At 49.0% G+C, this 27,419-nt stretch overlaps 1 protein-coding gene across 10 annotated transcripts in view; it reads right to left on the bottom strand.

Annotated features, from left to right (window-relative positions):
* SKAP1 (src kinase associated phosphoprotein 1) overlaps nt 1–27,419 on the bottom strand; it is a 125,244-nt gene that overhangs the window by 84,616 nt on the left and 13,209 nt on the right. For 8 of the 10 annotated variants that reach the window (XM_025144198.3, XM_040653310.2, XM_040653314.2 and 5 more), the window contains 2 exons: nt 25,986–26,011; nt 14,991–15,107 (listed from right to left, as the gene is read on the bottom strand). In XM_025144198.3, the coding sequence (XP_024999966.2) occupies nt 14,991–15,107; nt 25,986–26,011 (143 nt within the window). Of the gene's footprint in view, nt 1–14,990; nt 15,108–18,299; nt 18,395–19,682; nt 19,818–25,985; nt 26,012–27,419 lie in introns of those variants that run through there. The other 2 variants (XM_025144199.3, XM_040653309.1) reach the window with 2 other exon arrangements.

Below are 27,419 nucleotides of genomic sequence, written 5' to 3'. Positions count from 1 at the left end.
GGAGAATAATATGGAAGCGGAGCATTGCTGGGAGCAAAAGGACGCTAATTTGCTGCACCGCTGTACGGGGATGGGGAGGAAGGAGGGATGGGATGGAGGAATAAAACCCCACCGTTGCATGAGCAGCGCTCAGAACCCGCTGCCCGTCCTCCATCAGCGTGAAAAATGACAACTGTAACCAGATTTTTCTCCGTCGCCGGCGTAAATGTGCGATTACAGCTGTTCATATTTTCACTCTAATGAAGGGCTGTACATTTAAATGGTTAAGATTTATTATATATTGCCGACTGCCTCCGTACGTGCAAAATTGTTAGCCGACGCCTAAAACGCCGCTTGTTTATTCTGGCATCAATTATCATTTTTCTCCATTTTTCCATCATTAAAACACAAAAAAAAAGCCCATTTGGGCACTGAGGGGTTTCTGGTCCACCCAGAGAAAGCAGCCAAACCTCAGAAACACCCAAGAGAGGGGAGGGGGGGGGCGCGGAGGAAAACATCTCGATGAGGACAGCGGGAGAAAATGAGAGGACTCCCATTGGGAACGGCACCCATCAGCCCACAGCAGCCCGGTGCCGACCTCGCCGGGTTTTCGCCTCGAGCCGGCGTGAGCCTGGGTTCATAAACAGGTGAAATGATGGAGCTCATTGCAACGAACATCAGCACTGAAACTAAATAACCGCGTTGCCAGCGCGGTCCCCGCTGCAAGACGGATGGTAAACTTGACCTGCCGCTGGTACTATCCGAGTGCCATTTTTTATCGCCCTTGGCCGCCCCCCCGGCTGGGCGCGCGGTGTAAATGCCTCTGCGTGGTCAGGTCAGACCCGGGCCCGGGTGAAACTCCGTTCACATTTGCATACAGGCGGGCTTGCACAATGAAGGCCCATCTGTTCCCGTCACCGAGTACAAATCGAGTGTCACCCAACTCGCTACAAACGACAGCCGCGCGGCCATTAGATGGAGGAACGCTTAGCTCAGGTTACGGATATGGAACTGCTGATTTGGGTTTAAATACCTGATAACTGAAGACTTTTTATTACACGCGAACAAAGAGTGAACCTTGAACCCATCCCCAGAGCACCCTGCTCACAGCGGACCCCCGCCCCGACACCCCGCGCCCTCCGTCAGCCTCACAAAGCCGTCGTGCATTTATCCAGGCGAGAAAGAAAAAGACCCGAAACCGAGATTAAAATGCCATGAAACGGATCGTAACCACAACCCATGGCACAGAATCTATATGGCAGATAGGATGGGTGCAACCGGAACAGGGTGGGGGGAGAGGGGGGGGAAAGGATCCGTGGCGTAAACAGGAGGCGAACTCTGAACTCTGCGTACCCTCGGAGGTCATTAATATTGTCGCAGTGTTGTTTCTTCAATTCCCAGTAAATTTGGCCTGGAGTGGAAATACTTGCAGCTTGGGTTCAGCGGAGGTGAGGCTGCACCCCTGCTCACCCCCTCTGGATGGCACTGAGTGGGATGCAGTTAGGACCCCATATGACAGCGTGCAGGGCCATCCCCAGGTCAGCATCAGCCCCAATTAAAACCCAAGGCCATGGGCAACGCAGCCCAATGTCAGTGTCATGAAGAGGTGGGACACTTTGGGGTTACCCCCTATATCCACCCCATTCAGGGGGCTCATGAGGCTTGCTTTGGTACTTTTCCCCTTCCAGTAGAACAGCACTAAACCTCTACAGGTGACTTTCAAGATGAAGTCATTTGCTGTGCTCAGAACAAGGCTCCTGCTCCATGAGGAAGAAAAGCAGGGAGGCTCAATGCCCATGCAGGATCAGCACAGTCATCACCAGCAACATCGCCTCCCTTGCTTCATAGACAAGGGAACAAACACCCCAAACCCCCCTGAAGAGCCACCTCCGAGCATCAGTTGCAAACTCAGGGCCCAAATCTCAGATCTGGGCATTGGGAGCCCCAACGGCAGCCAACGCAGCAGCCCAAGGAATGGGGCTGACCCTCCGGGGCCGACCCAGATCAGACCTGGTGGCACAGTCACAACTTCCAAGGTCACACAGGGATGCTGCAGGTCCTCACACGCGTATCACCCAGCTCTCCTTTCCACACTCACATGCACGGAGCAGCCCCTCGCAGGGGGAGCACCAACCATGTTTTCTTATGTCCTTTTCTCCCTGGTCTAAGAGCATCCAAGCTCTCCCTCGTGCTATGGGATCCACTCTCCAGCAAACACAGCTGCTCATTCACTGGGACAAAAACAGACTTTTCAGCAGTACGAGCAGGAATAAAAAACCTTTTCCTCCACCAAAGACCTTTATGGGAAGCTGAAATCCCATCAGGTTGAAGCCCCCCAACACTGGGAAGCTTTCCCCACCCTTCCAGACTTGCCCTGGCTGCTGCTTTTCCCCTGTCTTGAAAAGTTCCCTTCAACAAAGTGGGGATTTGCATATCACAGCAGAACCCCTTCTCAGGATGTCCCCCATTTGCATTCGAGGTGGCTGCGTGCAGCAGCTCCGAAGGGACGAATAAACCAATGAGGGGAAAAAAAAAAAAAGGACAGAAAATAAAACATTACCCAAGGTTTTACCCTTCTGTTGGCTCCTAAAGAAAGAAAGCCCCATTAAAGAGCTGTCACTGTTTTAATTCCAGTTTTCCTACAGGGATATGATCCCATTCCCTTCTCCAAAAGATAAAGCAACTCGTCTGATAGAAATATTGGCTGCTTGGTGTGCATGGGTCTTTTTTTCCCCCCCCCCCCTTTCTTTTTTCTCTCTCTTTTTTTTTTTTGTTAGGAGTGAACAGGAACTGAACCTTGAACTTCATTTACCCTTTGAACTCGTTACCTTTAAACAAAATTCCCCATGCTTTCCCTCTTCAAACAAATTTCATCACAATTACAGTCCCTTCCACTTCGCTTAAAGATATATAATCATTGACTTGACCTAATTACCTGGTGCAGGCCTTTCTCTACAAGGTGAAAGCCATATTGGTGTGAACAGAAGCTGACCCCTGTATTCTCGATACCCCAATTTTATTCTAATTATTGTATAGAAGGTTTTCCATCTTCCTCTGTCCTCCTATTCCCTTCCCTCCCCCCCCCCAGATGCTATTTTGTCGCTGGTGTGTTCAGCGATGCCCTTTGGGTTTCGAGCTGCCTGGAGACAGGCTGCAAAAATCCATCTCGTGAAAAGAACGGGGGGTTTTCAAGCCTCCCCAGTTCAATAGGGAGCCAAGAGACTGAGGTCTACAAAAGAAGGGCGAGCAGCATCTCATACATGCAGCCCTGACCCCCCCCCCCCGTGCAGGCTGCACCCCACACCGCAGACCCCTCCAAGGAGTGTGGGATGTTTGGATTAAAAGCTTTACCACAGCGTGGAACCCAAACTGTGGTCTGGAGATTGAAGCCAATGCCTCCTGGAACTCCAGCACGGAGGACATGAGCATTGAGCATCGGGTCCTGGGTGGCCCCACCATCCCCTGTCCATCCAGAGCCAACCAAGGAGCAAGCCAAGGTCATCCAGCTGCCAAAAATGGGTGTTCTCAGGCAGATGATAGCTCAGATTCAGTAGAACCCATATGGCAAATCCGGGACTTATGTGCACATCGTGGCTGTTCTCCCAACCCTCGGTTCACCCTCTCAATCTGTGTTCCCTCCAACGTTAGGTGTGCTGGAGGCAAATCACACTGTAACCACATCTCCATCATCCCCTGTCCTGTCCCTTTGCCTATTCAAACTGTGAGCTCTTCAAAGCTATAAATGGGTGCAAAAGAGCTTTGATGCTGTGGTAGTACCACAAAGCATCACTGTAACAATTCGATTACCTTGCAGGAGAGTAGGACAAAGCTGTTGTGCCTTCTATAAGGCTGAGGTTCACTGAGGTCCTCCACCTTATCTAAAGATGCTTTTATTTTTTCCATTAATAAAACTAAGTTGCAACGAAAGGAACTTCCCACCTCCGTCCTGATAATTTCTGATAGCACTCACAACAAAGCGAGGCTTAAATTACCCTTGCAATCCAAGATGCTTTCTCTTATTCTTTAAAACCAACAACAAAAAAAATCCAACAAGCCCAGCTCTGACATTAATAAAGAGTCGCCCGCGATTGACAAGCAGGGTCACTGAGAAATGGCACCTCCCTAACCTTTGCATTTGTCTTGGGTAATTGAAAAATAATTAGCAATTGCAAAAGGGTTCAATACCTAAGAGTAAACAAAGGGAAAAGGGTTACCCTAAGTCACGGTCCCATGGCCCGGGGCAGAGTGGTTTCTCATCCTGCAAGGTGAGCATCCCCCTCTCCCCTGACAAATGAGCCAAGGGCAGACAGGAAGCCAGGGGGAGGGCAGGTGCCTGGGGTCACCCGGAGCTGCTCTGTGCATTCACATCCCTTCCTGCTCTCTCCAGTTTTATCAGCATCCTAACAAAAGGAGAAGCAGAGACAGAAGGAGCCAACGCCGAAGAGCGCAGATAGGTGGTGCGCAAAGCCCGGCTCTGTGTCAGAGGTAGTGCAGCCATTTGTTATGGTCTCTTGGCGAGAAAGGCCATGCTCAGATGCCCTGGAGCTCCACACTGTAATAAATAGACAGTGAAGATTAAAGGAGCAAATCCTACCACCTGCCCCAAGCCTGAACCCACAGATTTAGCATACTGGGGTACCCAAGAGGGATGGAGGCTTTGTAGGCGACAGAGCTATAGCCATTTTATGGCATTTCTGCAACCTCAGGGCTTGTGCGTGTGCCCCCCGCTCCCCTGCTGCTCCGTGAACCCGGGGCTGAGCAGGAGGACCAGGGGGAGGGGAGCACAGCACCGTCCCAATCCTGGTCATGGGATCAAACCCAGGAGCCAGAACCCAGCCGCCATGCTCCGCACTATTGTCCTCCTCTTCCCAGAGTTCTTTGATCAGCAGCAAGTTTGCATATCAAAGAAAAGAAGCAAAAGAGAATATTCAAACACTGATACTGTCTGGCCTTCCTTTCCCTTGGCAGGGCTGGCGAGTTTTCCATCGTAAAAGTGGGCGCGTTTCCCAATCATCCTGCTTTACTTCTCTGCTGTTGGGTTGGGGTTTTTTTTTTTACCTTCAGTTACGAGTGGGTTTGCAAGACCTCAGCTATAAAATCAATGCACTTCTGATCCACTCATTCAAATTGCATTTGGAAAGAAAAGGTACCAAAAACGTCCTCCATTCCAAATAAGATGCATTTTCCCCCCCCCCCCCACCAAATTAATTGATGCATCCACTCAAGCAGAGCTAGCAGACCCGGGAAGGCACTCAAAGCAGATGTAGAATTTCCACTTAACAGTTGGAAATGAAGCACCTTTAAATCAACCTTGACAGAAAGCAAACTGGAAACCCATCTAAAGAGGAGTGTCGCCACCCCGATGTCCACGAGATGACAAATGTGGCGAAATGTTGGCAGCAAAGAATTCTCACCCACTTGGGAGATGCCATTACAACTCAAGGGAGCAGAAGTCGTGCACTTCTCCAATAGGGATTGCTCAGGTAAGCACCAGCTTTCCTACATCAGCTCTAGGGTGTGAGCACAGAACAGGACGGACAGATATCCCCCACGTGAGGGTTTTATACTTCCAAGCCGCGCATTCCTTCCCACCAATCTCCATTTGCATGAAGTCTTTGAGGAATGACAGTAAGAGCTTCTGAGCTTAACAAACCATCGGCTGTTCCTTCTAATCACAGCGGATAGATAAGAGGAGGGGAAGAGGGCAATAATCCAAGCTAGCACCCACATTTAAAAGCACACCAGCAAGGTGAAGCTGAAAAACGCTCTCACAAATCTCACATCACGCTCATAAAATAACAAGACCAGATTAAAAACCGAAAAGGGAGTCAATTACTTTATGAGCACCTAGGCAATAATTGCCTTCGTTGGCAACAAGCAACCTTTGGGTTTGCAAAGAGGGGATGACCTCAGGCACACGTGGTCAGCCTTTCTGATCAAGCCACAGAATTAGCAGACGAAGGGTAATGTGGAGGATGCAATATATCTGGAGGCTTCACTGAGCGTTTGATGCGGTGCCACAGCAAATCTCACTGGAAAAAAAAACAACCAACCTTAATTTACCTCTGCTCGGATAGAAGCAATCGTCACAGGCTGAAAATTGGCCCAAGGGCCACAGACAAAAGCTGCTGATAAATGGCTTTGCGTCACGTGGGGGAGAAGTGTCTGTGTTGGGGTACTGCAGGGTATCAGTCCCCATTTTATCTAAGGCAAGTAAACAGTCCATTAATTCAATGAGCAGGAAGATACTAAATTAGGTGGTAATGCAAATATCGAGTGAAGGCAGAGGAAATAATAGTAGGGGACATTGAGAGGTTAGGAATACAGATAGAACAATAAAACGAGGTTCAAGCCACTGAAGAATAAACCAGGGTAACAAAAAGAAATGGTAATTCACTGCGCATTCAGCACTGGAGAATGTTCTGTTTTATCACTGGGGATGCCAGCCTCAGCCCTTGGCTGTGCATCCCCCCAAAGGAGGTGAGAAAGTGGGTCTGAGTTGAGGTTAGCAGCCAGCACACCTTGGGTCAGAGGTATATCAAAACCCAAATCTCAAAGCTCGTGGCACATCAGTTTTGTAGCCCCCACTAAGCGACATGCACGGCACTGATATTTAAGGGTATAAATGCCTACAGGGCAATTCTTGAATAAGGCTTAAGGAGGCAAGAGTTAGGGTAGATTGGAAGGCTTCACTGCCCCAAAGATCACTCCTGCAGATGCCCACAGCCTTTGGGAGACATCAGAGTTCTGTCCTTTTGGGCAGCCAGGAGTAGGCGAAGCAGAGGGATGAGCTATGAGAGGTGGACAGCACAACCCTGTATCTCAACATTGACCCCACCAACCTGAGCACTCCAAATCTTCAAGGAAACGTCGCCCCTATCACACACGTCTCCCCACACACCCCATGCATCAGGTGGTTATCAGGGGAGGGAGAGCACTCCCAGGATCTGGAAGGAGTTCAGAGAGCATTGGGAGCTTCCACTCCACTAAATTTTGTCCTCCCTTGGATGTTGGGACTTCTCTGCCCGTCTGCCAGCCCTTCCAGGCATCTCCTTTGGGAGCATTAGGTTCCTTCGGCACCGAATGCCTTTGCCCCAGATACCATATATTCAAAATTAAAACAAACTTCCGATTTCTTCCCCAAAACTCCATTATTCTTTTGTCATGCTTTGATCCTCTGCAGAGCATTGGCAGACCATCTCTGTGTACAGCAGATGGCCAAGCCTCACTACTAAACACAAAACAGCTCTTTGGCCAGAGAACCCACACAGTGCTCGAGGCTCCCAGGGACAAAGACGCCATTCCCAACCTGGGTTGCTTGGGGCTTCCCAAGTGGGTTGCACTGCACGTCAGCCCCAGCTCTGTGGGAACCTTCCACTCTGATGGCTGAATCTCACTGCGAAACCACTCAGATGCTCTCCTACTCCTCGGGTCACCTTCGGGTTCGTCTGGGTGAGGAAGTCAAGGTTTCTTCCTCCAAAGGCCACCCCGAGTGCTATGGAAGTGCCACGCTGAGGGTAACTCGGTTAAACACTCAGCCCTGGGCAATGGGAGGGATGGATCCATCAGCCCAAGTGTTTGTGCGAGCACACAGGGAGGGTGGAGAGAGGAACAGCAGCAATTCACCAATTCCCAACAGCGGCTCCCACTTAAACCTGCGAGTGCAGGGAGAAAAAATAGCGGCGAAGCTTTGTAACCAAATAAAGAGAGCTGCGAGCTCAATAAGAGGCATTATCCTATGGCCAAGATTTTGTTATTGTTGAGTACTGATTCCTTTATCTCTCGGAGACAATCAACCTTCAGCCAGAGGAGTCTAACCTTAAAACCCCATAACTCAATTTTACATAGCGTTAAAGTTTGGGGGGACATTTGTCAGCGCCGGGGCTGATAACAATCAGTCTGGAGGGACCCCGGAACAAAGAGCAGCGGGTGAAGAGCGTGTCACCTCAGCACACATTCGTTTCCTTGATGAACAAGGAGCTATTAGTTGGCGAGAAGGCATTATCAGGTTGAAGGATGGTGCTGATTGTTTCGGCCGCTCTTCCCACGGCGCTGGCTTAGAGCTGCGCCCCAATGCGTGCAGGTATCAGCCCATCAGCACAGCCCAAGAGTCAGCATGGACACACCATCCCTTTCAGCTGCCAGCTCGCTCAGAGGGTTCAACAATAGAAGTTTTTGCTCGTTTCATGATGCACTTCGTCACTGGATGCCTTCAACAGAGCTGCTCTAAATGACACGTGCACATCAGCGTGGCAATGCCCTCCTGCAAAAGGACAGTACCAACCACCAGCAGAGCCCCTCTGCTCCTGCAGCCCCACCAGTAGGTCCGGCTGCTCCAGGGAGAAGCAGCCAGCTGGGCGAAGCTTTGCTTCATCTCTTACACCGAAAGGAGAAACGAGAAGGAAAAAACAAAAAAGGCCTTTTCCTCCCTTAAAATGCTTCACTTTGGAAGCATTTATTATAAGCAGAATTGAATTAAATTCTCCAGGACAGTGGCTTTATTTTTTGCACGCAGTGATATTCAGCACTGCACCACCTGAGTAATAATTGAATGCGTTCCCCATGGCTCGCAATGAACCAAATATTCACATACGTGCTTAAGTCACAACGAAGTCAGCAGCAGCTGAGCATGTGTTAATGTGTGTATGTACAGCACGGGCTTTTATTGCTGTCCAGACCATTTCTCTCAGCTGGGAGTTCCGTACTTCAGGACTCGTTAGTGATCTGAGATTGATCCTGCAGTGTCCCATCGTAGCTCCCGTGAGTTCCACCCAGGTGAGCACGCAGTACCTAACCCTGCCTATGGGGTGAAGCTGTTTGATCCCACCCATGCAGCAGGAGCACGGGGAAAGCCCATGTTCTGTTGGCCCACGTGTCCACCTGTCCTACAGATGTGCCCCACACACAAAGGGAAGTCCACCCTGGTTTCAGACAAGCCACGGAAGAGCCCTATTCGCTCCCCTTGCTAATTATGCCATTAGCTCAAAATCCTAGCAAGCAAAACATCCAAACCCACATCTTTGCCAACTTGAAACCTACCCTTACAATTATCTCAACCTGAGCATCTCTGACCCTCTTTCCTGTTGCAGTACATGGGCTCACAGTGGGACACTCTGCCCCCCAGCAACGCAGGAAGCCAGAATTGCTTTCTTTAAGAATGAGCAGAACAGGAGATGTGATGAAGTTCCACCCCGACACTTCGTTAATGTTACATTCCTTGCCCATCGATCCCTCTGCCGGGGAGAATTTAGAGACACAGAACGCCTCAGATTTACATCCTCATGAATAAAAAGGGCCTTTAGGAGGCGGGTGTGTGATCCCAGCCCCCCCGCAGCTGTAACCCGCACCTCCATAATTCACACGGGTCTGACACAGGGATGCTCAGCTTGCCATAAGAGAAGGCTGAGACAGCGCCTGGACCTCATTGAGCCCCACAGAAACACCCCACAGGCGGAGGGCACTGCCTGCTGCAGTCATCACTCAATGCTCCTCTCTTGCCTATGCTCTACTGAGCATCTTACCAACAAATCCCAGTAACACCTCATTGTTAAGGGCTGTCCTCCAGGTATGGAAAGGACACCTATCCATTCGATCCCGTGCTCATGAAACAATCAGAACAAAAACCTTTAATTATGCTTTTCCCCTGTTGGCAAAGAGCAGAGAAGTAAGGGTTTTTGCTTTGGAAAAGCTGCATTAATAAGTTATTAGTACTGCGCTGAGATCGACGTAACTCGGGTTATAACTCTTGTCTGAGGTGCCACAGACCCACAGCGCTGAGATTTTACACCACATTTCATAACATTTGGGGTGTTTTAAGAGCTCTTGCAATTAAGGGCTCGCTGCAGAATCTCAGCTTAAAAACCAAACAAACAGCACAGTGGTTAGGGCAAAAACCCCTTTCCAAGCCACAGACCGAGGCATGGAACACTCAGTGGCAAAGACAATCACAGACACGTTGCACTGCATAAAACCAGCTCTGAGGTTGACAGCCCTCAGCTGCAAACAGCCACCAGGACCTCGCAGCCCATTCAGCTGCAGCAGCCCTCCTGCAGACCCCCTGAGCACATAAACAGCCCCTCCAAACGTCTCAGTTTGGGGGAAGAAACGACTCCGAGCTGAAAATGAGCACCCATAGAAGAGCGGGCTGAGGAGCAGCATTGATGTGCCCATCTGATGGGGAGCAGCCACAACTCAGAGCAACTTCCTATGACTCACACGACAGTTTGCTGCAGCTGTAAAATCCCAAAGGAGAACGTGAAGCCACTTTGGGTTGGTTGGTTTGAAATGAAAGCTGGAAATCTTCGTGGCATTACTCTTACCTCTGCCCGTGTGCTCCAAAGCTCTCAGCCCTCCCGTGGAATACCCACAGCTATTTTGGCAGCCCACCCTCCTCCTCTCCACCCCAGGGCAATAACCCTTCATACAGAGGTGAGCAGAGCTGCTCTGCATAAAACACAGCCAAGCCTTCTGACCACAGTACCGTTCCAAGGACTGATGTGCACAGTGCCACAGACATCATCACGCTGGGTTTCCAAGTGCTAACATTATGGCATTCAGAAAACGACCACTCAAAGAACGTGAGCTTTAAGGAAGCCCAATTTCTTTCCATCACGCATACATATTATTTGTGAGAAACTGATTCCAATCCAATGGGTTTTTGCCTTTTCTCCTCTCTTCAGCAAAACTCCCACCCAGACCTATGGGCAGTCCTGGTACAGAATGGGTGTCCTGCCAAACTGTGACCCTTAAAGCTGTGCTTTAAGCCTTGGCTCCATGGGATGATGCCCAAGGAAAGGAACCACAAGGGACGCCTGGCAGACCATTCCCAAAACGCTTCTTGTGCTGTTCCATCAAGTACATCAGCAGCAAGTTTATAACAACGCAGTCAGAAGCAACAAAGGACATGTCTGGACATTGGGGAGACAGAGATAATTGCTTCTAATGGGATTTTAAAAGAAAAAAAAATACATATATAAAGCTTTCAACCTGTAAAAGGCACTCAGCTGTGGACATTCCGGGTTTGATCTATACGGGCTATTGAACCTGCAGACACTCAGAATTTCTGCAAGTCAGGTTCTTAATCTGCATTTTATTTCATGCAGTTTTTAAAGGAAATCATACCCAAACTTCAGCAGCAGCGGGGCTGGCAGCTCTCTGGGCTGTGCCTTGGGCTGCCTGTGCCATGCCAGCCCTGAGCCTGCTGCCCACACGTGTGGCCGCCCCGTGCCTCCCCAGCACCGCAGCTTGGGGAAGAAAAAGCACAATTTCCACTTCGGCTTTGGATTAAAAAAAAAAACAACAAAACTCTGCCATTATTGAGCCAACCCAAGGGTGTCGCTCAGCCCACGCCGCGCTACCGAAGCCCGCTGCTCGCTCTCCTGAGACGGTGAGAAGAAATTCGCAGAACCACTTGTTTCATTTGCTCGTTTCTTTCCGGACAGCCGCTTATTTCAAGGTTAAGGTTCAAATGAAAACCTAAAAACAGCATCGCGACCGATCGACCGACCGCACGGCCAACCCCCGCCCGGACTGCACTTCCCCTCCGCGCCACCAGGGGGCGCTGCGGAACTCCGCCAGCCGACAGCGAACGCCGTGCAGGCGGGGTGGGTGGCGGACCCCGCGGTTGGGATCGCGGTCCCGACAGCCCCAACAGAAGCACGTAGGAAAGAGGGGGGAGGGGGATTTAAAACCAGAAGGTGTAGGTGCATGCACACGGATTGTCTGGAAGCCGGGGAGCACGCGCGGTTCAGAGCACTGAATGCTTCGGTGCTGCTGATTAGCATCAAGGGAAAACGTGACACTCGAAGGAAATGCTTGGTCCGTGCAGGGGATGCAGGGACAAGGCAGCAGCTTCCAATAGAGCTTTACAGCTTCATCCCCTGCATTTCCAGGCTGGCTTGCCAAGCCCTTCTTGCAGAGTGCAGCTGCACACGAAACTCACTGCAGGATTTTCCCTACCCGGTCATGTGGAACAGAAGGCCAAGCAGGAGCAAATAGGGCCTCTCCAGGATGCAAAAAGGTCTAAGAAGAAAATCAAAGATGCACCACCTCTTCATGGTTTCTAATTCCGCCCCCCCAACCTTCAGCATCACAGTTCCATTTCTCCTCGCCCCCCTCTCCCCTGAGCCACTGGGGCGCAGTGATGGACCACCTCACCTACCGCCCTGCACAGCTATTAAGACAGAAGCCATTTTTAGCAGGTCTTCATGAAGCAAAGGGCGTCTTTGCCAAAGGATTGGATTTGCAGGCGCCCTGAGCCTCGACACTGAAAAAACACACACAAAACTGGGTGAGCTCTGTGTCTGCCCACAGACACCACAGAAAGATCTTGCAAGTCAGAGCCGAGATTTCTTAGCACGGAGCCCATGCCTAACAGAACCCACACAGCACACTCCTGTCACTGTGAGTTATGCTCCCTTCCTAACATATGCCTCTGTTATAGCAATATATGGTTGCTCCTCTCGTGGTGACAACAGCAGCACAGCCACCAGGCAGGGGCTGCAGTGGCCACAACCCCCAGCTCCGTGTGATGCTCTGACATGGGCTGACTCATTCGGCTGCTGCCTCAGCGTCCCTCCAGTAAGACATCACCGGCTTTGTTATGATAGGAGCAGCGCTGCTAAAGAGCCAAGGGGAAGGAAAAAAAAGAAAAAAGAAAAGAACAAACAAACAAAAAGCGATAAAGCAAGATCTAAAAGTGCTAAATGTTAAAGCTGCAGCCTCTCCAGCCCCTCAGGAAGCGATACCTTACGCTCAGGAAAACTAAATCACAGAACACTGGCAGTCTTAGCCATCTATCCATTTAAAAGAAAATGTTTTCTGAAAAGTCTTCCGTGGTCTGAGCAGAGTGCATTACGTGGGAAGTGTCTCATCAGAAATACTTATCATTATGGCAGTACTTTGTGCTTCTACAGAGCTTCGCAGCCTCCCAGCACTGTACAAACATTAGCTTCTTAATCACTCATTAGGGACAATCCTACAGAGCAGGGCCATGCCTCATTGAGTAAAGTCATCCCCAACTCACACAGCCCCTCTCGCTCCCTCCAGAGACAACTTGAAAGGATCTCTGATTCCCAACACGAGTTCAGAGCGGGGAAGGAGAAGTGTGTGCAGAATGAAAGTGAGCAGTGGTGGCTTTGCCGTCCCCAAACTCCTCTGTTTTCTGCAGCAAAGAGCATCAGCCCGGCCACAGGGATCTGTTTCCACTGAAGCCTTGAATTAATAACACTGGGGAGTTCACCGAATAGCTTGGCTTGGAATGGACCGTAAAGATCATCTAGAATTCAGCTTTTCTTTTCCTTTCAGCCTTACTGTTCCAGACTACCAACAGTCTGAATCCAATTAGCCAAAACAGTCCAACTTTCATCTAGAATGAACGCACACAAAGCCCGTAATTCGCTGACATCCAGTGCTCTTATCAATTCCCAAGAGCCAACACCTCATTTCAACGTAGCTGCTCTCAAAGCCAACTTCTTCCCCCCTTTCTTTTTTGTTGCATGCCATTTTTTTCCCTGTGTTATCCACCTCCTGGCCATTCGCCTCCAACTTGGGCAGCCTTCCATCCAGCCTGGCATTTCATCTGCGTCTCCAAGATCTCCAGTGGTGCCAAGTGTTTGCATACCTCACAAGTGTTATGTCAAACTCTGCCCCTTCGGGCTGCCAAAAACCACTGCTCAAAGCGAGCAGAGCAAATACCTTCTCAGACAAGCTTAATAAACATGCCAGGAGAAAGCCTAGACGTCACGAAGACATTGCTCACCTGATGAGGCCAAACTCGGGGTCCTCAGCACCCTTTCATGTCCCAATTAGCCCAACATTCATTACCCCAACGTTCATTATCCCTATCGCACGCTCTCCATCTGCACGCTGTGTAAGCCCATCATTTCTGATGCCTTCAAAGAACTAAACCCAAATTCCACACCTCTTTTCCCAATCATCAGACCAACCTTGTCTCCAATCAGTCTCAATGAAGCCATTTTTAATGGCATGAATCAATACATGTGACGGATGAGCCTGGTGCTTTGCACAGCACGAGGAAACTAAATTTGGTGCCCATCAGCTCTTATGGCCTCATCCCAAATAAATCCTCATTGCTCTGTGCTCTCCACTGATGACTACCAACACACTAACGAGAGTGGGAGTGGACGTGAAAGAATGCATCCAGCAGGCAGAGGTGGAGAAGAATGGGGAAAGAAGCAGAGAAAATGAAAGGGGAAAAGGATGAGGAGTGAGGAATAGGAGAGCATTGGGGAAAGTGCACAGGAAGTGAAAGAGGAGGAGGAACCAACATCTGTGGGAAGGAGGAGATTGAGAACCTGAGACCAAAGCAGTCAAGCCTTCACTGGGGCCCACAGATAACCCCAGAGAAGATAGAACTGTCTCTGCTCTGTAGGCTCCAATTTCAATAGCACAGCACAAATCCATCACCCCTAAAGCACTGCTCACAAGCAGAGGAGAACATCACAGCAACTGTTTGCCCTGGAAAACTCTGTCTGGCATTGAATGCTCTGGAATATACCCTTGGCCTCAGTGTGCCAGCTCACCTCCCCTGCTTGGCTGGGAGTAATTCTACACTATTGGGAAGGCAGAACTCCCAAGCAGTAAAAGGCTTTCCAAACAGAGATGGCTTAAATGGGCCTAATTCCCAGAAGATGGAAGGAGAGAAGCTATGGGAAGACAACACGACCCCTCTGCAGCATAAGGATGAGCGCCCAAGAAGAAAAGCACCCAGAAGTTGTGTTTTAATGTCGGAAAACACCACCACTTGGCCAATTCGGCTCTCGTACAAAATAGAACAACCAATTCCAATCTGCTCCAAGATGACCACAGAACACACTGAGCTTCAGCAACGCTGCCTTCAGCTCGGGGTTGCTGTAACATTCTATTGGCACTGACAAAACAGGCACCAGTCAATAAAACCCAACACCTCCAACATTACGAGGTGGATGAGATACGAGTCGCACCATTTCCATCTTTCTTCACATGGCTTTTAATAACCAGCAGTGACTTACCATCATCCTGCAGGTCCGATGGCAGTGAGACATCAGATGTCATGGAAGGGGCCAAACTCCAGCTCTGATTATCATCGGAACTGTCCTGCCCAAAGCCAGCATCGTGCTGATTCTCTCCTAGAAAGAGAGCAGAGCTTCATTTTAGTGAAGACATTGCCAAATCCAAACCTTATTTCCCACACCCAGAAGGGTTTCTTCCTGTTCCCAACCTTCCACTGAGGTTTGGTACCACACCCAAACTCACTTGGGTGGGTAATAAGGCTGGATGAATCACTCAGGGCCAAGGCAGCGTATTTCTGCTGCAATGGGAACCCATGTTGTGTATGTGCAGAGATGGAGGGCACACGAGGAGGAGGTTGGAAATGGAAGCTCTGGCAGTTTGGCCCCAAGGACTGCTCCATTCAATGCTCTTGCACTCAACATCCACCTGTTAAAAGGACATCATCGAATCCCATCACCTTCCCCACTAGAACGAGGAACCCTCCACTATTACTGACCCTGGGCTTTATGCAGAAAGCACTCAGTTACAATAGGAAAAGATGTTAACATAAAACCTTAATGCAAGTGGAGCACACCTAGGCTACATGGGGGAGAAAAGGCTGCCAGGCTCCAACAAAGCAAAAAAGCCATCTTTCAACTTTTTTTTTTGCCTTTTTTTCCTGAATACACACAGCCCAGACTGCTGATAACGGAGGTAAAGACAGCTGGCTCCTCATTCAGCACACAACAAACAGCACCAGAGGTGAGTTTTCAGCTGATGTTAATTGCGTTCAAACAGGAAAAAAAAAAAATCTAAGTTCCAAGCAAGGTTTTATCTTAGCAAACACAGAAACCGTGCCCTGGAGTTTGAAACAAGCACTGATGAAAGGGTAATGAAGGGCTGGAATGGGAGGTCCTCCTCCCACCACCATGAAATGCATTGAGGAAGCAGCACTCTTTCCAGCTCTGAGCTTATTTGCTTCCCAGCAGCCATCCCAGCACGCAGCCTGATTGAGGAAAAATAGATAGATATATACATTCAGAATTGGAAAGTGCATCGTTCAGCATCTGCATTACCAACCTCTTCTCGTGCCAAGAAGGAAGCTGTACGTCCCCAACCCAAAAGTGCAGGCTGCAATTCCTGCTGCACCATCACACCTAAGTGGAAGTCGCACTGCAGAGACCTTCCATCCTTGCACTACATGCATGCATCCTACCGAGCAGCCTTCCCATGTGCCACACTGCAGTGTTGTAGGCTTAATTATTTGCAGCACTGCAACAATAGCAGCGTTGCAAGGCAGCTTCTGTGAGCCCGTTCAGCCTTAATCCCTTGAAAGAACCAAGCAAACTGAGCTGTAACGTGCCAGGCTTTTCAAGCCAACACCAAGGTAACAGGTGTTCCCCTATAACGAGATACAGGTGCAGCATTATTGTGATAACGAGCAAACTGTTTATGGTTTCTGAATAGCAGGAGGCAGCACGGCACGGTGCAGCCATCTCACTGGGGAGGAGCAGCTCTTGCATTGAAGCGTGGCTGCAGCACATTGCTTGGAACGAGGAGCTGGGCAGCAAAGTTACTTGCAAGAATAAGTCGCTGCCTTTAGAAGTAGCTGCTGCATTGCAGAGAGTTTTGGCAGAACGTTTCCCAGGTGTGAAATAACACAGAGGAGGGCTCATCACCACTGATAGGATGTGCTCTTCCATGCAGCAGGCTCACTTTCTGCATACATACATACATACATACATACACACATTGCAGTAACCCACTCAAGAATGCAGAGAGGCTGCAGAATGTACATACAAGGCCGTGCCAAGCCCAGCAGGGCTCCGAACCATGAGCTACTGCAACACAAAGGCATTCTGTTTGGTTTAGCATTAGGAGTATTTTTAAACTGCTTTAGAGCTGCAACACCAGAGATCAACAAATGCTCTGCACGCAGCCGCTCAGTGCGAGTTACAAAGGAAGGCAACGAGGATTTGCTTTACAAACTTTCGTGCTTTCATCTCCTTTTCCATTAAGTTTATGGAGCAGCAACAGCTAGCTGAGTCCAAGCAGAAAAAATAAGCAACAACTTGTCAGGGGCCAAGCTATTGTTTTGAACGGAGAAAAAACTCATTAGCTTTTAATGAAAACACGGGGAATAAAAACCAAATAGCACAGAACTCCAGCATTAATTACCCCGCACCTGACGCAGAGCTGCTCTATCTGCCTACTCAGGTCCTCCAACCCCCCCCAACTCATCACTCTTTGGAGCATGAACAACTGCACGACTGACTCCAAGGGGGAAGAGCTGAGAGGTTCCTTGGGCTTACACCTCTTCCTGGGCTCCCCTGGCACTGCTTGGCTACCCCTGAGTGTGCTCAGTGCCTTTCCTTGCTTTGTGATTGTCGTGGCACAGGGAAGATAGGAAAGATAGGGAAGGGATAGAATGGTTCTGAACTGAGACAGGGGAGGTTTAGGTTGGATATGAGGAGGAAGTTTTTCACCCAGGGGGTGGTGACGCACTGAACAGGTTGCCCAAGGAGGCTGTGGATGCCCCATCCCTGCAGGCATTCAAGGCCAGGCTGGATGTGGCTCTGGGCAGCCTGGGCTGCTGGTTGGCGACCCTGCACATAGCAGGGGGTTGGAACTGATGAGCACTGTGGTCCTTTTCAACCCAGGCCATGCTATGATTCTTTAAGCTGTACTTTGCCCTTCATGTCAAAAAGTGAATTAAAGCATCGCGACGGACAGAAGGAAAAGAGACTTCAGTAGTTGAAAGGGCCGCTTTGTAGAAAGGGGAGCATCTCCAGCAGCTTGTTAAGGGAACTGCAATTAAGCTCACTTGGCATGCAGTGGAGGCCTTTCGGTACCCAGAGTTTCATTAAGCATCTTTTTAGAGCACAAGAAAAATCAATACCGAGCGGGTTCCATTTACACTTTATGATGAGGCATTTCATGCCAAAGCGGAAGTAAAATCCCCAACTCCACTTAATATTCAAGGAAACGAAGTTCCTGCTTTAAAGTAATGATTCCTCAGCATCACTCTGCAAAATAAAGGCCTCTGATCCAACTCCCGTCTGCCTTCGTGCTCAGCAGTGTTAATATCTCCACATTTTCAGGGACTAATTTAGCAGCAACGCATTTCCCAAAGCAGAGCTGTGAAAGTATTATCAATACTATGGTTTAATATCACTACAATCGCTGCTGGAATTACAGAGAATCACATGGAAACACATCAAGCGGAGATGCACCCACACAGTAAGTACTGCTCACATGCAAATGTATTACAGTTTAGCTTTCGTAGTGTAGTTAAGGCTCTGTCAACGTTGCTATTATAAATTACGTACCTTTTAAAACACATTTATGCGCCAGGAAATGTATGAGGTTTCTTTTTTTTGAATGCCTTAAAGGCTTCATCAGCTCCTAAGCACCCATATGGATTGGTGTGATTTGTCCCTGTGATTAATACACCAACAGCTGAGGGTTTTGGGTACACGCAGAGTTTCTGCACTCGGATCCTAAGTTCCTTTTAGGGACGCTTTCCGTGCATCTGAGTGTTCCACACTGCCCACTGAGCATCACTGAGATGTGCACACGTGTCCTTCCTGCCCCCCCCCCAAAGATACCAACACAGCAGCACTCTTCCACAAACCACAAAGAAGAACCCTTCTCTCCAGATCTTGCAGTGTTTTATCCCACTTAATAAATGCTTTCTTAGAGGTGTGTGGGGGGGGGAAACTGTGTGCAGAAAGTAACTCCTCCCTGTTAATGCTGCGTTCTGTGAGCAGGGCAGGTTTACTTCATGGCTATAGGGTCAAAAGCAAAGCGTGGGACCTCCTCTCAATCAGGAGGAGCCCATTAATCCTTGTTTTCCAAACGTTGACCCAATCGGGTCTTGGCCAGCTGACACATGAATCCAGCCCAAGACTAATTTCGCGCACTCGATATCCACTTTTTACTAATTGCGCGTAGTAAAGCAAATTAATGGCCCACTAAAACTGCCACTTATGGTCAAAACCAACGAGGAAGGCGAAAGGGCTCTCGCTCACATCTCCGCCGGCAGCGGCGCGGCGCTCGCAGCTCGGCCTGCAGTGACGCGGCGCGGCCAGCAGGGGGGGCTGCAGCGCGCAGCATCGCGCGGGGCCGCCGCTCCGCAGCCACGAAGCGCGCGGGGTGAGCAAAGGCGGCGGTAGCGGAGCTGCGGGGGTCCTTAAAGGGAGAGAAACGGCAGCTCTGCAGCCGGGGAGCATCACCTGCTCCTATCAAACCCCCACAAAGAGGCCGAGCCTTTTACTGTGCCGAAAGCTGTGTAAGTTTTGTAACTCGGCTCTGAGAGAGTAAGGCTGAAGAAGGCTGGAAGGCTCGGAGATCATTGGGTTAAACTGTTTTCTCTCCCTGTTATGTAGCAAAGAAGCTTCGTGATGAAATGAGAGAGAAAATAACCTGGACGGCTAGGTTGCGTGCAAACACTAGTCACATGCAAACACTCAAACCAGAGCTCTACCACCACTGGTTATGGACTTACTTCTAATAACCCAAAAAACACCTACTCCCATACCAGAAACACTGATGTTCAAGAAGCCTGCAGCTTGCAAGCCTTGCCTAGAAGAACCCTTCAGCAGGGCTGCTCCGTGAGGTTACAAAGCTCTGGCTTAGGAAAAGGCTGCGGTAAACTCAGAGGCCCACATAACTCCCCAAACCCAGGGAGACACAAAAGCTGCTGAGCTCACACTGCAACTTTGCCATTCCTCCTCACGTTCTGTATCCCGGCCAGCCCCTGGATTCGCTCTTCAGCTGAGCTCTCCTCTCTGCTTTTCTCTTCCCCTCCTTTTCTCGGTGTGCATTTGCTCTCTCCCTCCCCCTCTGACTTCCTCCCTCCAGCTCCTCTCTTGCAGCCCTTGGCACCCTTTCAGTAAAGGCACTGTATATTCCGCCTCTTAAGTGGGCAGCAGCTACACAGAACAGCTGCTGACAGGGGAAGCACAGCACATCTCAGCCTGGTTAGGAACAAGCCTGAAACCCGGAGCAGCAGCAGATTCCCACGGGATGCAAACAAGTAAACAAGATTTATTCTTTCTTTTGTGACCTGGTAACACACCAGCAAAATACAAAACCCATCCAACGTGAGCAAAACCAGCTACAAGCTACCCACAATTTCTGGCCACTAATAAATTAGCCCTTGTGAGGCTCTCTTTGAAGAGGCAAAGCCTTCATTTAATGAATACAGGGATGCTGAGGAACAGGAAGATCACAAATCTGCACTTTGGTTCATCTCCTGAGTTAGCAGCTCTGCTAAGGATGCAGCAGAACAGCAGCTGAGAAGCTGGGCCCTGCACTTGTGCACTGCAGTGACTCACAAAGCAGGTCTACAAATGCAGCTTGGTAGCTAAAAAGGTGTCTGCATCAATGGTGGCAGAGAGGAGCAGCTCCGAGCAATGCCTGTTGCAGCTTCAGGAGGGTCAGCCTATGTTTGTAGCCAAAACCTTTCCGAGCAAACAGGGAAGAAGTGGAATGAAGCCACGAGGGAGCTGGAGTTTAGCAAACATATTCCAATGACAAGACACAAGGAGGCTGTCTTGCCCGTATCAGCAGCAATTTTCACTGCTGAGCAAAAATAAGCATGAACAGAGAGTGCAAAGGCAAGAGCTGGGAGCATGCAAAGGGGTGATGGGCATTCCAGGGACTGGAGGAGATGCTCATTAGGCATTTGTGATAGGGCAGAGGGTGATTGTACAGTTGTGCTTCGGGATGGAGTCTTTCTAAAGGGCAGAATTACTGCTCCACAAAGCAAAGCAGCACTGCAGTCACAGTAGGGAGGGGAAAGTGCCTCAAAACTCGGGATTTGGACAGGCTGGAGGGTCAGTGGGGAGGACTCAGAGCTGTGCTCCAACCCTACTCCCAGCAATCCAAGGCTCAGGAAGCTGTGGGCACCCATCTTCCCAGCAGTGCTCAGAAGCAAGCAGAGCATTCCTCATCCTAAGGGCTCCCAATCCATCTCAAACCTGAGAACCTGCATCCTTCACCCCTGGTTTTGTGGAGCAACAGGGCATCTCACCCACTAGGAGAAGGCACCTAAAATCCTAGGAGCACTTCATTAACCAAGCAAGGTGAGAGCAATAGTAGTTATTAACTTCCCAGGGCTCCCCAAACCGCTGTCTGTATATGCAGCATCTTCACTGCCATTTGTATCCCTTCCTCTTTAAGGTGCATTGCTTTCTTCTTCGGAGCCCAGGATGCTCTGAAGCTCTCCATGGAGGGCAGCACAGGGCACTGATGTGAGTTCTATCCTCAGGTGTTGCAGCTCAGGCTGCTTTCAGAAGTCTATGGGCATTTGTGTCTCGCTTCACGAAGCAGAGCTTTCTAAGGAAGGCATAGGAATCCAAACCCAGAAACTTTCCTAAAGCCTGCAGAAAGCCTTAAAGTCATGGATTGGTTTAGAAAAGCATGGAAGCCATCTTCATTCACTCACAGGCCTTGAGAATTGGGTTTTGACTTTGAGTGCTGAATAACCCAACCAAACCTCTGGTGGCTGCAACCTGGCTTCCCAACCCTATTATTATAAGTTCCACAAGTTCTTCATTTGGCAGCTGAGTGAAGCCAACAAACCTTATTGTTGAATCAGATGAGGTTTGTTTTGGGCTTGGCTTCCATTTTGAACACACAACACACAAAGCAGAGGTGCCAAAGTTGCACATCTCTTGGTTTTTCTACCTGTGGACATCAATAGGAGCACCCACATCCCTCCACGGAGCCCAGGTTTGCTCTTAGAATCATTACTCACCTCCAAAATCTGTGCATAAGGTACCAGCATCACTTATAAGGGTATATGTTATATAAGGGCACACAGCAGAGGGGTTGAAACTCAATGATCATTATGGTCCTTCTCAACCCAGGCCATCCTATGACTGTATGATAAGCCCACATAAAAGCAACACCATGCAGCTGCTCAGAGCCTACAGAACTATGAAACGAGATATTTGGATGCTAGAAACACTCTCTTTATAGACTAGTTTGCCCAGGATATAATGCCCACAGAGAGGAGAACCGCATACTTGGAGCTGCAGGAAGCAAAGCTCAGTGCTGACAAAGGGAGCTGTCAGAAGTGTTGATGTTAAAGCTTTTCTTTTCTAACCTAAAGAACATGTGCCTTTGTGTATATTCTATTTTCCATTAATTAACTCTGTCCCACACACCACCCAAACACATCCCGGACTTCAGAAGGCATTCTAACCCAAGTTTTGTGTTTTCTTTTTGTCTCTCCGTGTTATGACATCTCCAGGATTGGAGCTGGCACTCGTGTTTATAAAGCAGGGGAATTCCACGCATGGTGATAGGATGGATATTTTCACAATATGGTACAAATATTGTCAATTTGCTATTTTTTCCCTTGCCTTTTCCAACACATCATCAATCTAGAGGGGCTTTCTGTGCGTGAACCCTGCTTACCACTGAGCTGGAGGCTCTTGGCATGGATGCAAAGAGGCCTTTTTATAAATAAAACTGAGGAAAATCACCATGCACTCCATTAATTCAGGAACACTCCGCCTCAGCTTCAAAGGGGATCTTTACAGTAAAGATGGTGTTTCTGCTGCTTTAATGATTTGCTACTTGTACTTGTCATAACTACATGAACCAAGTATGCAATAGCAGGGAGCAGCGGTTCCGTCTCCCATCCAGTTTGATTCAATAGATTTGAGGTTGCATAGAGGAAAGCTACTTCATAAATCTGATACTTGAGGCCATTGTAAAATGCCAGTTAATGAAAGGAAACTGCGGGCGTGCCTCGGGTGTGCATATCTCATGCACTGCTATGGCATCCAGCCCCTTTAACAGCTAGTGACCCATGAAGCACTGTGCATCTGAGCCAAAGCAAGCAAGGCCAACAGAGGTAAAACAATACGTGTTCCATCTCAATAGTATATACCTTGAGAGAAGGGGCCTAAGGCTTTGCACAGTTACTTAAGCCTTCTGAGAAACACGAAGGCTCCTGATTTTAAGGCAGGTTTTACCCCGGTGCATCCCTTATCCCCACCTCCCTCCCATACGCTTCTATTGATTCCTCCCTGCTGCAGGGGGGAGAAGCTTTGAAGCTGAAGGCCTCAGAGGTGGGAGAATCAGGAGAGCTGGACCTGGATGTAGACCTTCTAATGCTTTGGGAATACATTTGGAGCCTTCACTTCCCTCAGCTTAAGAAATGGGAACAACAAGACCTGTTCTCTTCAATGATCATTTCCATTCAGAAATGCCCCGTGCAGAAGTTCAGATGTTTTAAAACCACTTGGAATGAATGTATTTTTTGATTGAAAAAGTGAAAGTGCTCCCATAAATGCAATGGAAAGAAGAAATACTGAGCCCCGTTTGGCTTTGCTGGAATCTCAGCCCCGCTGCAGACATCTCTTACTTAGCCACAAACACCTCTCTTCTTTCCTAACCCTTCTTTCTGCTGTGCTCCCCACCTCTCCCCAGTGAACCACCTCCTCCTGCCTGCAGTTTCCCCCTCCCTCCATGGATCCCAATGCATTGCAGTACCCCAGAATGGCCTGGTGCTGCTCCCTCACACCACTCCTTTCTGCTCAAAGCTGATGCAGAACGTTTCCCCCTGCACTCAGTTCTGTGTTGAGAAGCACAGAAAGCAACCTGAGGGAGGGGCAGAGCAGATCCAGGTCCTGGGTGGACTTTCTTGGCCAACTTTCCTCGGTTCTCATTCCACAAAGAGGAGGTTGCTGCAAGACAGCAGGGCTGTGCATGCATATAATATCCAAGGGGCATGAAATGCTTCACATACGCAGTCAACCCTCCTCCAAAAGGAACTGAATCACTCTTGTGCTCTGTTCCAAAAGCACCAAAAGAGCATGGCACCCATAGCTTGCACCTCCACACTGCAATCAACAGCATCCCCGGGTGCACTGCACTCTGCTCAGCTCTATCCTTCTCAAACTGGACTGCTCTACCCAACCCATCCTCAACACTACTGCTTTTTCTGCTTGCTGGGAGATATCAAGCGTGACTAATGATTAATGATGATTAATTTGGGCCAGTACCAGAACCCAACATGGTGAGAAAGCTACAACCATTGAGGTTTTGGTCTTAAGATGAGCATCTGGTAGGAGAATCCCAAACCTTCTAAGCATCAGCCCTTCCCTTTCACCCCCTCCCCATCAACCTATTATTCGATTTGCAGCTAGACAGAAAACTCATGCAATCCTCTTACCCATACGTTCACATGAGGGTTTCACGTGAGGGCCTTCTAAAAGCCCCACATTCATTCTCCAGTTCTTCATTCTCCAGTTCTCCCCCCCCCCAGCACACACCAGGTCCCATCACCACCTCTCCTTCTCCCACAGCATCATTCCCTGGAGCCAAGGCGACGTCCCAGCCCACGTTTTGCTGTATTTCTAATGGATTTCTTCAGGACAGCCTTGGATCTCCAAAATGGCAGTGGGGTGAGTTCAGTTTGCTACGCACCTCAAGACCCAACTGCAATAACTCCATGCAGCCCTGCCATGAGCTGCACACTCCATTTACAAACCAACTCTGCAGTTCTACCAACCCATCTTCCTCCCATTATTTAGGTTTTCCAGCTCCATAAAAGGACACGATGTTTCCAACAGAACAAAAGCACATCCCTCCTCCTCCTCCTCTTCCACCCTCTGAATTGGATGAACTTTCAGAACCAAAAGCAAAACGCGACTAATTTTGAGCCCTTTTATGTCTTCTAATCCTTTCTCACTTCTTTTTTTTTTTTTTAATTTTGAGCACAGCTGTCTGTTGTACTTTCTCAAATGATGCCAGATGCTGGGTTCATCAACCGAACGCACGAAAACAATGGTTTGAAAGCAATTAGAAGCACCGAGGCTGCACTGAGGCTCATATTAAAATGTGATAACACTGTTCTAAGGGGAATTGCAGCACTGCTGCATTTCTGTGCTGCCAGACAGGCAGGATGTGCTGGAAGTGGGCCCTGATCAAGGAGGTAACGTACTGGAATTTATTCCTGGGGTAAATGAAGGATTAGCTGATTCGGAATGCTCCCGGGGGTTTTTATTACAGCCCCAGCTCCCATCTTGTCTGAGCGCTGGCAGATCCTTGTTTGTGCTCACCTACTGCAGTCATTGCTTGCAGTAAGCCCACACGCCTTTGCCATAGCCTGGTTGCACCCTGATGTCCTAAACTGGGAATCAGAGCTCAACTACACCAACCCCATATGGAGTCAAAGGAGCTCCAGGTCAGCCCTGAGGTAATGCATATCCATCAGCTGCCCTGGATGTGCAGAAGTACTCACTGACACTGCTGGCGACCTGCAGGCACCCTGCAAAGCCTAAATCACTGCTCACATTAGTGCAGAAACAGAGATCAAAGTGGTGAGCAGGATCTCCCAGCTTGTTAACAGACATAACAAGGGATGGTCGTGGTCCTGAGGAATTTACAGCCTGGCTGTTTGTCTGCACCTGGAGGTTGACTCAACGTCAAGTTCAGGTTTAACACAGGAGCAATAAGATCGGAAGCAGCATGCTGAAGGATACCCTACAGTGTTTGCCTCCAAGTCAATGGCCACAGGAATATGCTGTCTTTTCTGAACCTCAAGTCTGTTCTGGAGACAGGAGTTGAATAGGAACATTACCTGGGCTTGTCCAAGATATTGATGTCAGCAGCACACATTTTTGTATTATTCCATAGCATATTTGTACTACCCATAGAGTGGTTTGGTTGGAAGTGACCATAACCCCACACCATAGGCAGGGCAACCTTCCACTGGACCCATCACTCAAAGCCCCATCCATTTACTCACTCTTGATAGGAAAAACTGGCTTGTACCCAAGAGGAATACCCACTCTGGCTCCTGCCATAGCCCTTACCACAGCCTTGCACCTCTCCATCCCTAAGAGCTGCCCCACACACAGCTCCATGTTCATTTTAAGCTCTTCTCCTTGTCAACCCTGCAAAGAAGCCAGCACACACACAGCCAGCCCTCCCTTGCTCCCCAGTCCCCAAACAGTGAGAATCCCCCCTCCCTCCCACCAGCTTGTACTCACCTCGGGGCAGAAACTCCAAGTGGTACCTACAAGACAAAAATACATAAATAAATGAAAGAGGCAAGCATAAGCATATATGATTTTTGCAATGACTTTTTTTTCCAGCCTGATGAATAAGTGACAGATGGGAGAATTACACCAGACACACTGCCAGGAATCCAGTGAATGGACTCAGTGTATTTCGTGCAAGAAACATCTCGAGGAAGCACAAGTCCTACTGATGCTAGCTGGCCTCAGGACATCCTCTGCAACCTAAGGAACCCCCTTTTGCTAACCAGATCCCCTCCTTTGCAAGAGCTTCAAAGGCTCTCAGCATCCTCCTCTTATTGCAGGTCTTTCTCAAAGCAGAGAGGTTTCCATGGCCATTCCCTTGACAGCCTCAACTGCAAAGAGCTGCTTGCAGGGATGCAATCTGTCCTGCAGCTCTTCTGAGAGCAGGTCACATTAGGAACTCAACACCACACTTGAACATACTGAGGTGCCCTGATCAGCCTCCGCATCTGTGTCTTCCAGTTTCTTTCTTGTTTTCCTCCCCCTCCTCCCATCCCAGCCCTCTGCTCGTTGCCCATTTCCATCTAGCAGAGGTACTGCCCTCATTTAGCAGCACAGGAAGATCACTGACCCAGAACTGCAAAAACCTCCCTGCAGAGCCACGAATATGAAAACCCACGGGATGCCCATCACCAACCCATGCTTCCTAATTCTCCTGCAACAGTACCTAAAAGCCCAGAGTGGTGTGCAGCAGCATCTCCTGCCCAGCAAGGACCTCACACACAGCATTTCATGTTCAGAGGTCTGGACACACACACATCCACCGTAGGGATGGCCATGGTGGAAAGAAATCCCCCATGGTGGAAAGAAATCCTCCATGATTTCTCTCTCACAGCGCTTCTGAGAACGCCTTTGGCTATAGCATGAATCATTTTAATGTGGAACAGCATAGGCACAGTTTGGAAACAGATCAAGGAGTTGGGAGAAACCACAAAGTGACCCATTCACAGGAAAAATGAATAACAAAGGGTTGGTCTATAGGCATCAGTGGCAAGAATCCAGTCTGTAAAAATCCAATCAATTTGTTTACTCATTAAAAGCTTTCATGAAGAAAATGATTTAATACAAACATTCAAGCTACTGACACAGATTAATTAGAAAACAACAACAGAATTCTGATTAAGGGCATAATATTTATTTGTCTCGTTTTCTTTGGACAAAAAGGAAAAGAAAACACGTGCAGCCAAGGGATTTTTCTGGGAGAATGGGCTCCTATGGTGATAAATAACAGCTAAATCCATCAGAAGGAGCCATACCAGCAGGTAGAAAGGGCTGCAGATACCCCTTGGTCCTTGGGTGCTCTTGGCAGCAGTCCCCTATTAATTACCAACTCTTTCCTATGCACCCTATGGCAGCTGCACCTCCTCTTCCCATCCCAGGACA

Source organism: Gallus gallus, chromosome 27 (assembly GCF_016699485.2).
Source record: "Gallus gallus isolate bGalGal1 chromosome 27, bGalGal1.mat.broiler.GRCg7b, whole genome shotgun sequence".
Taxonomy (NCBI): domain Eukaryota; kingdom Metazoa; phylum Chordata; class Aves; order Galliformes; family Phasianidae; genus Gallus; species Gallus gallus.
Note: the sequence above shows the minus strand (reverse complement) of the source record. Positions and strands in the feature narration are given on the sequence as shown.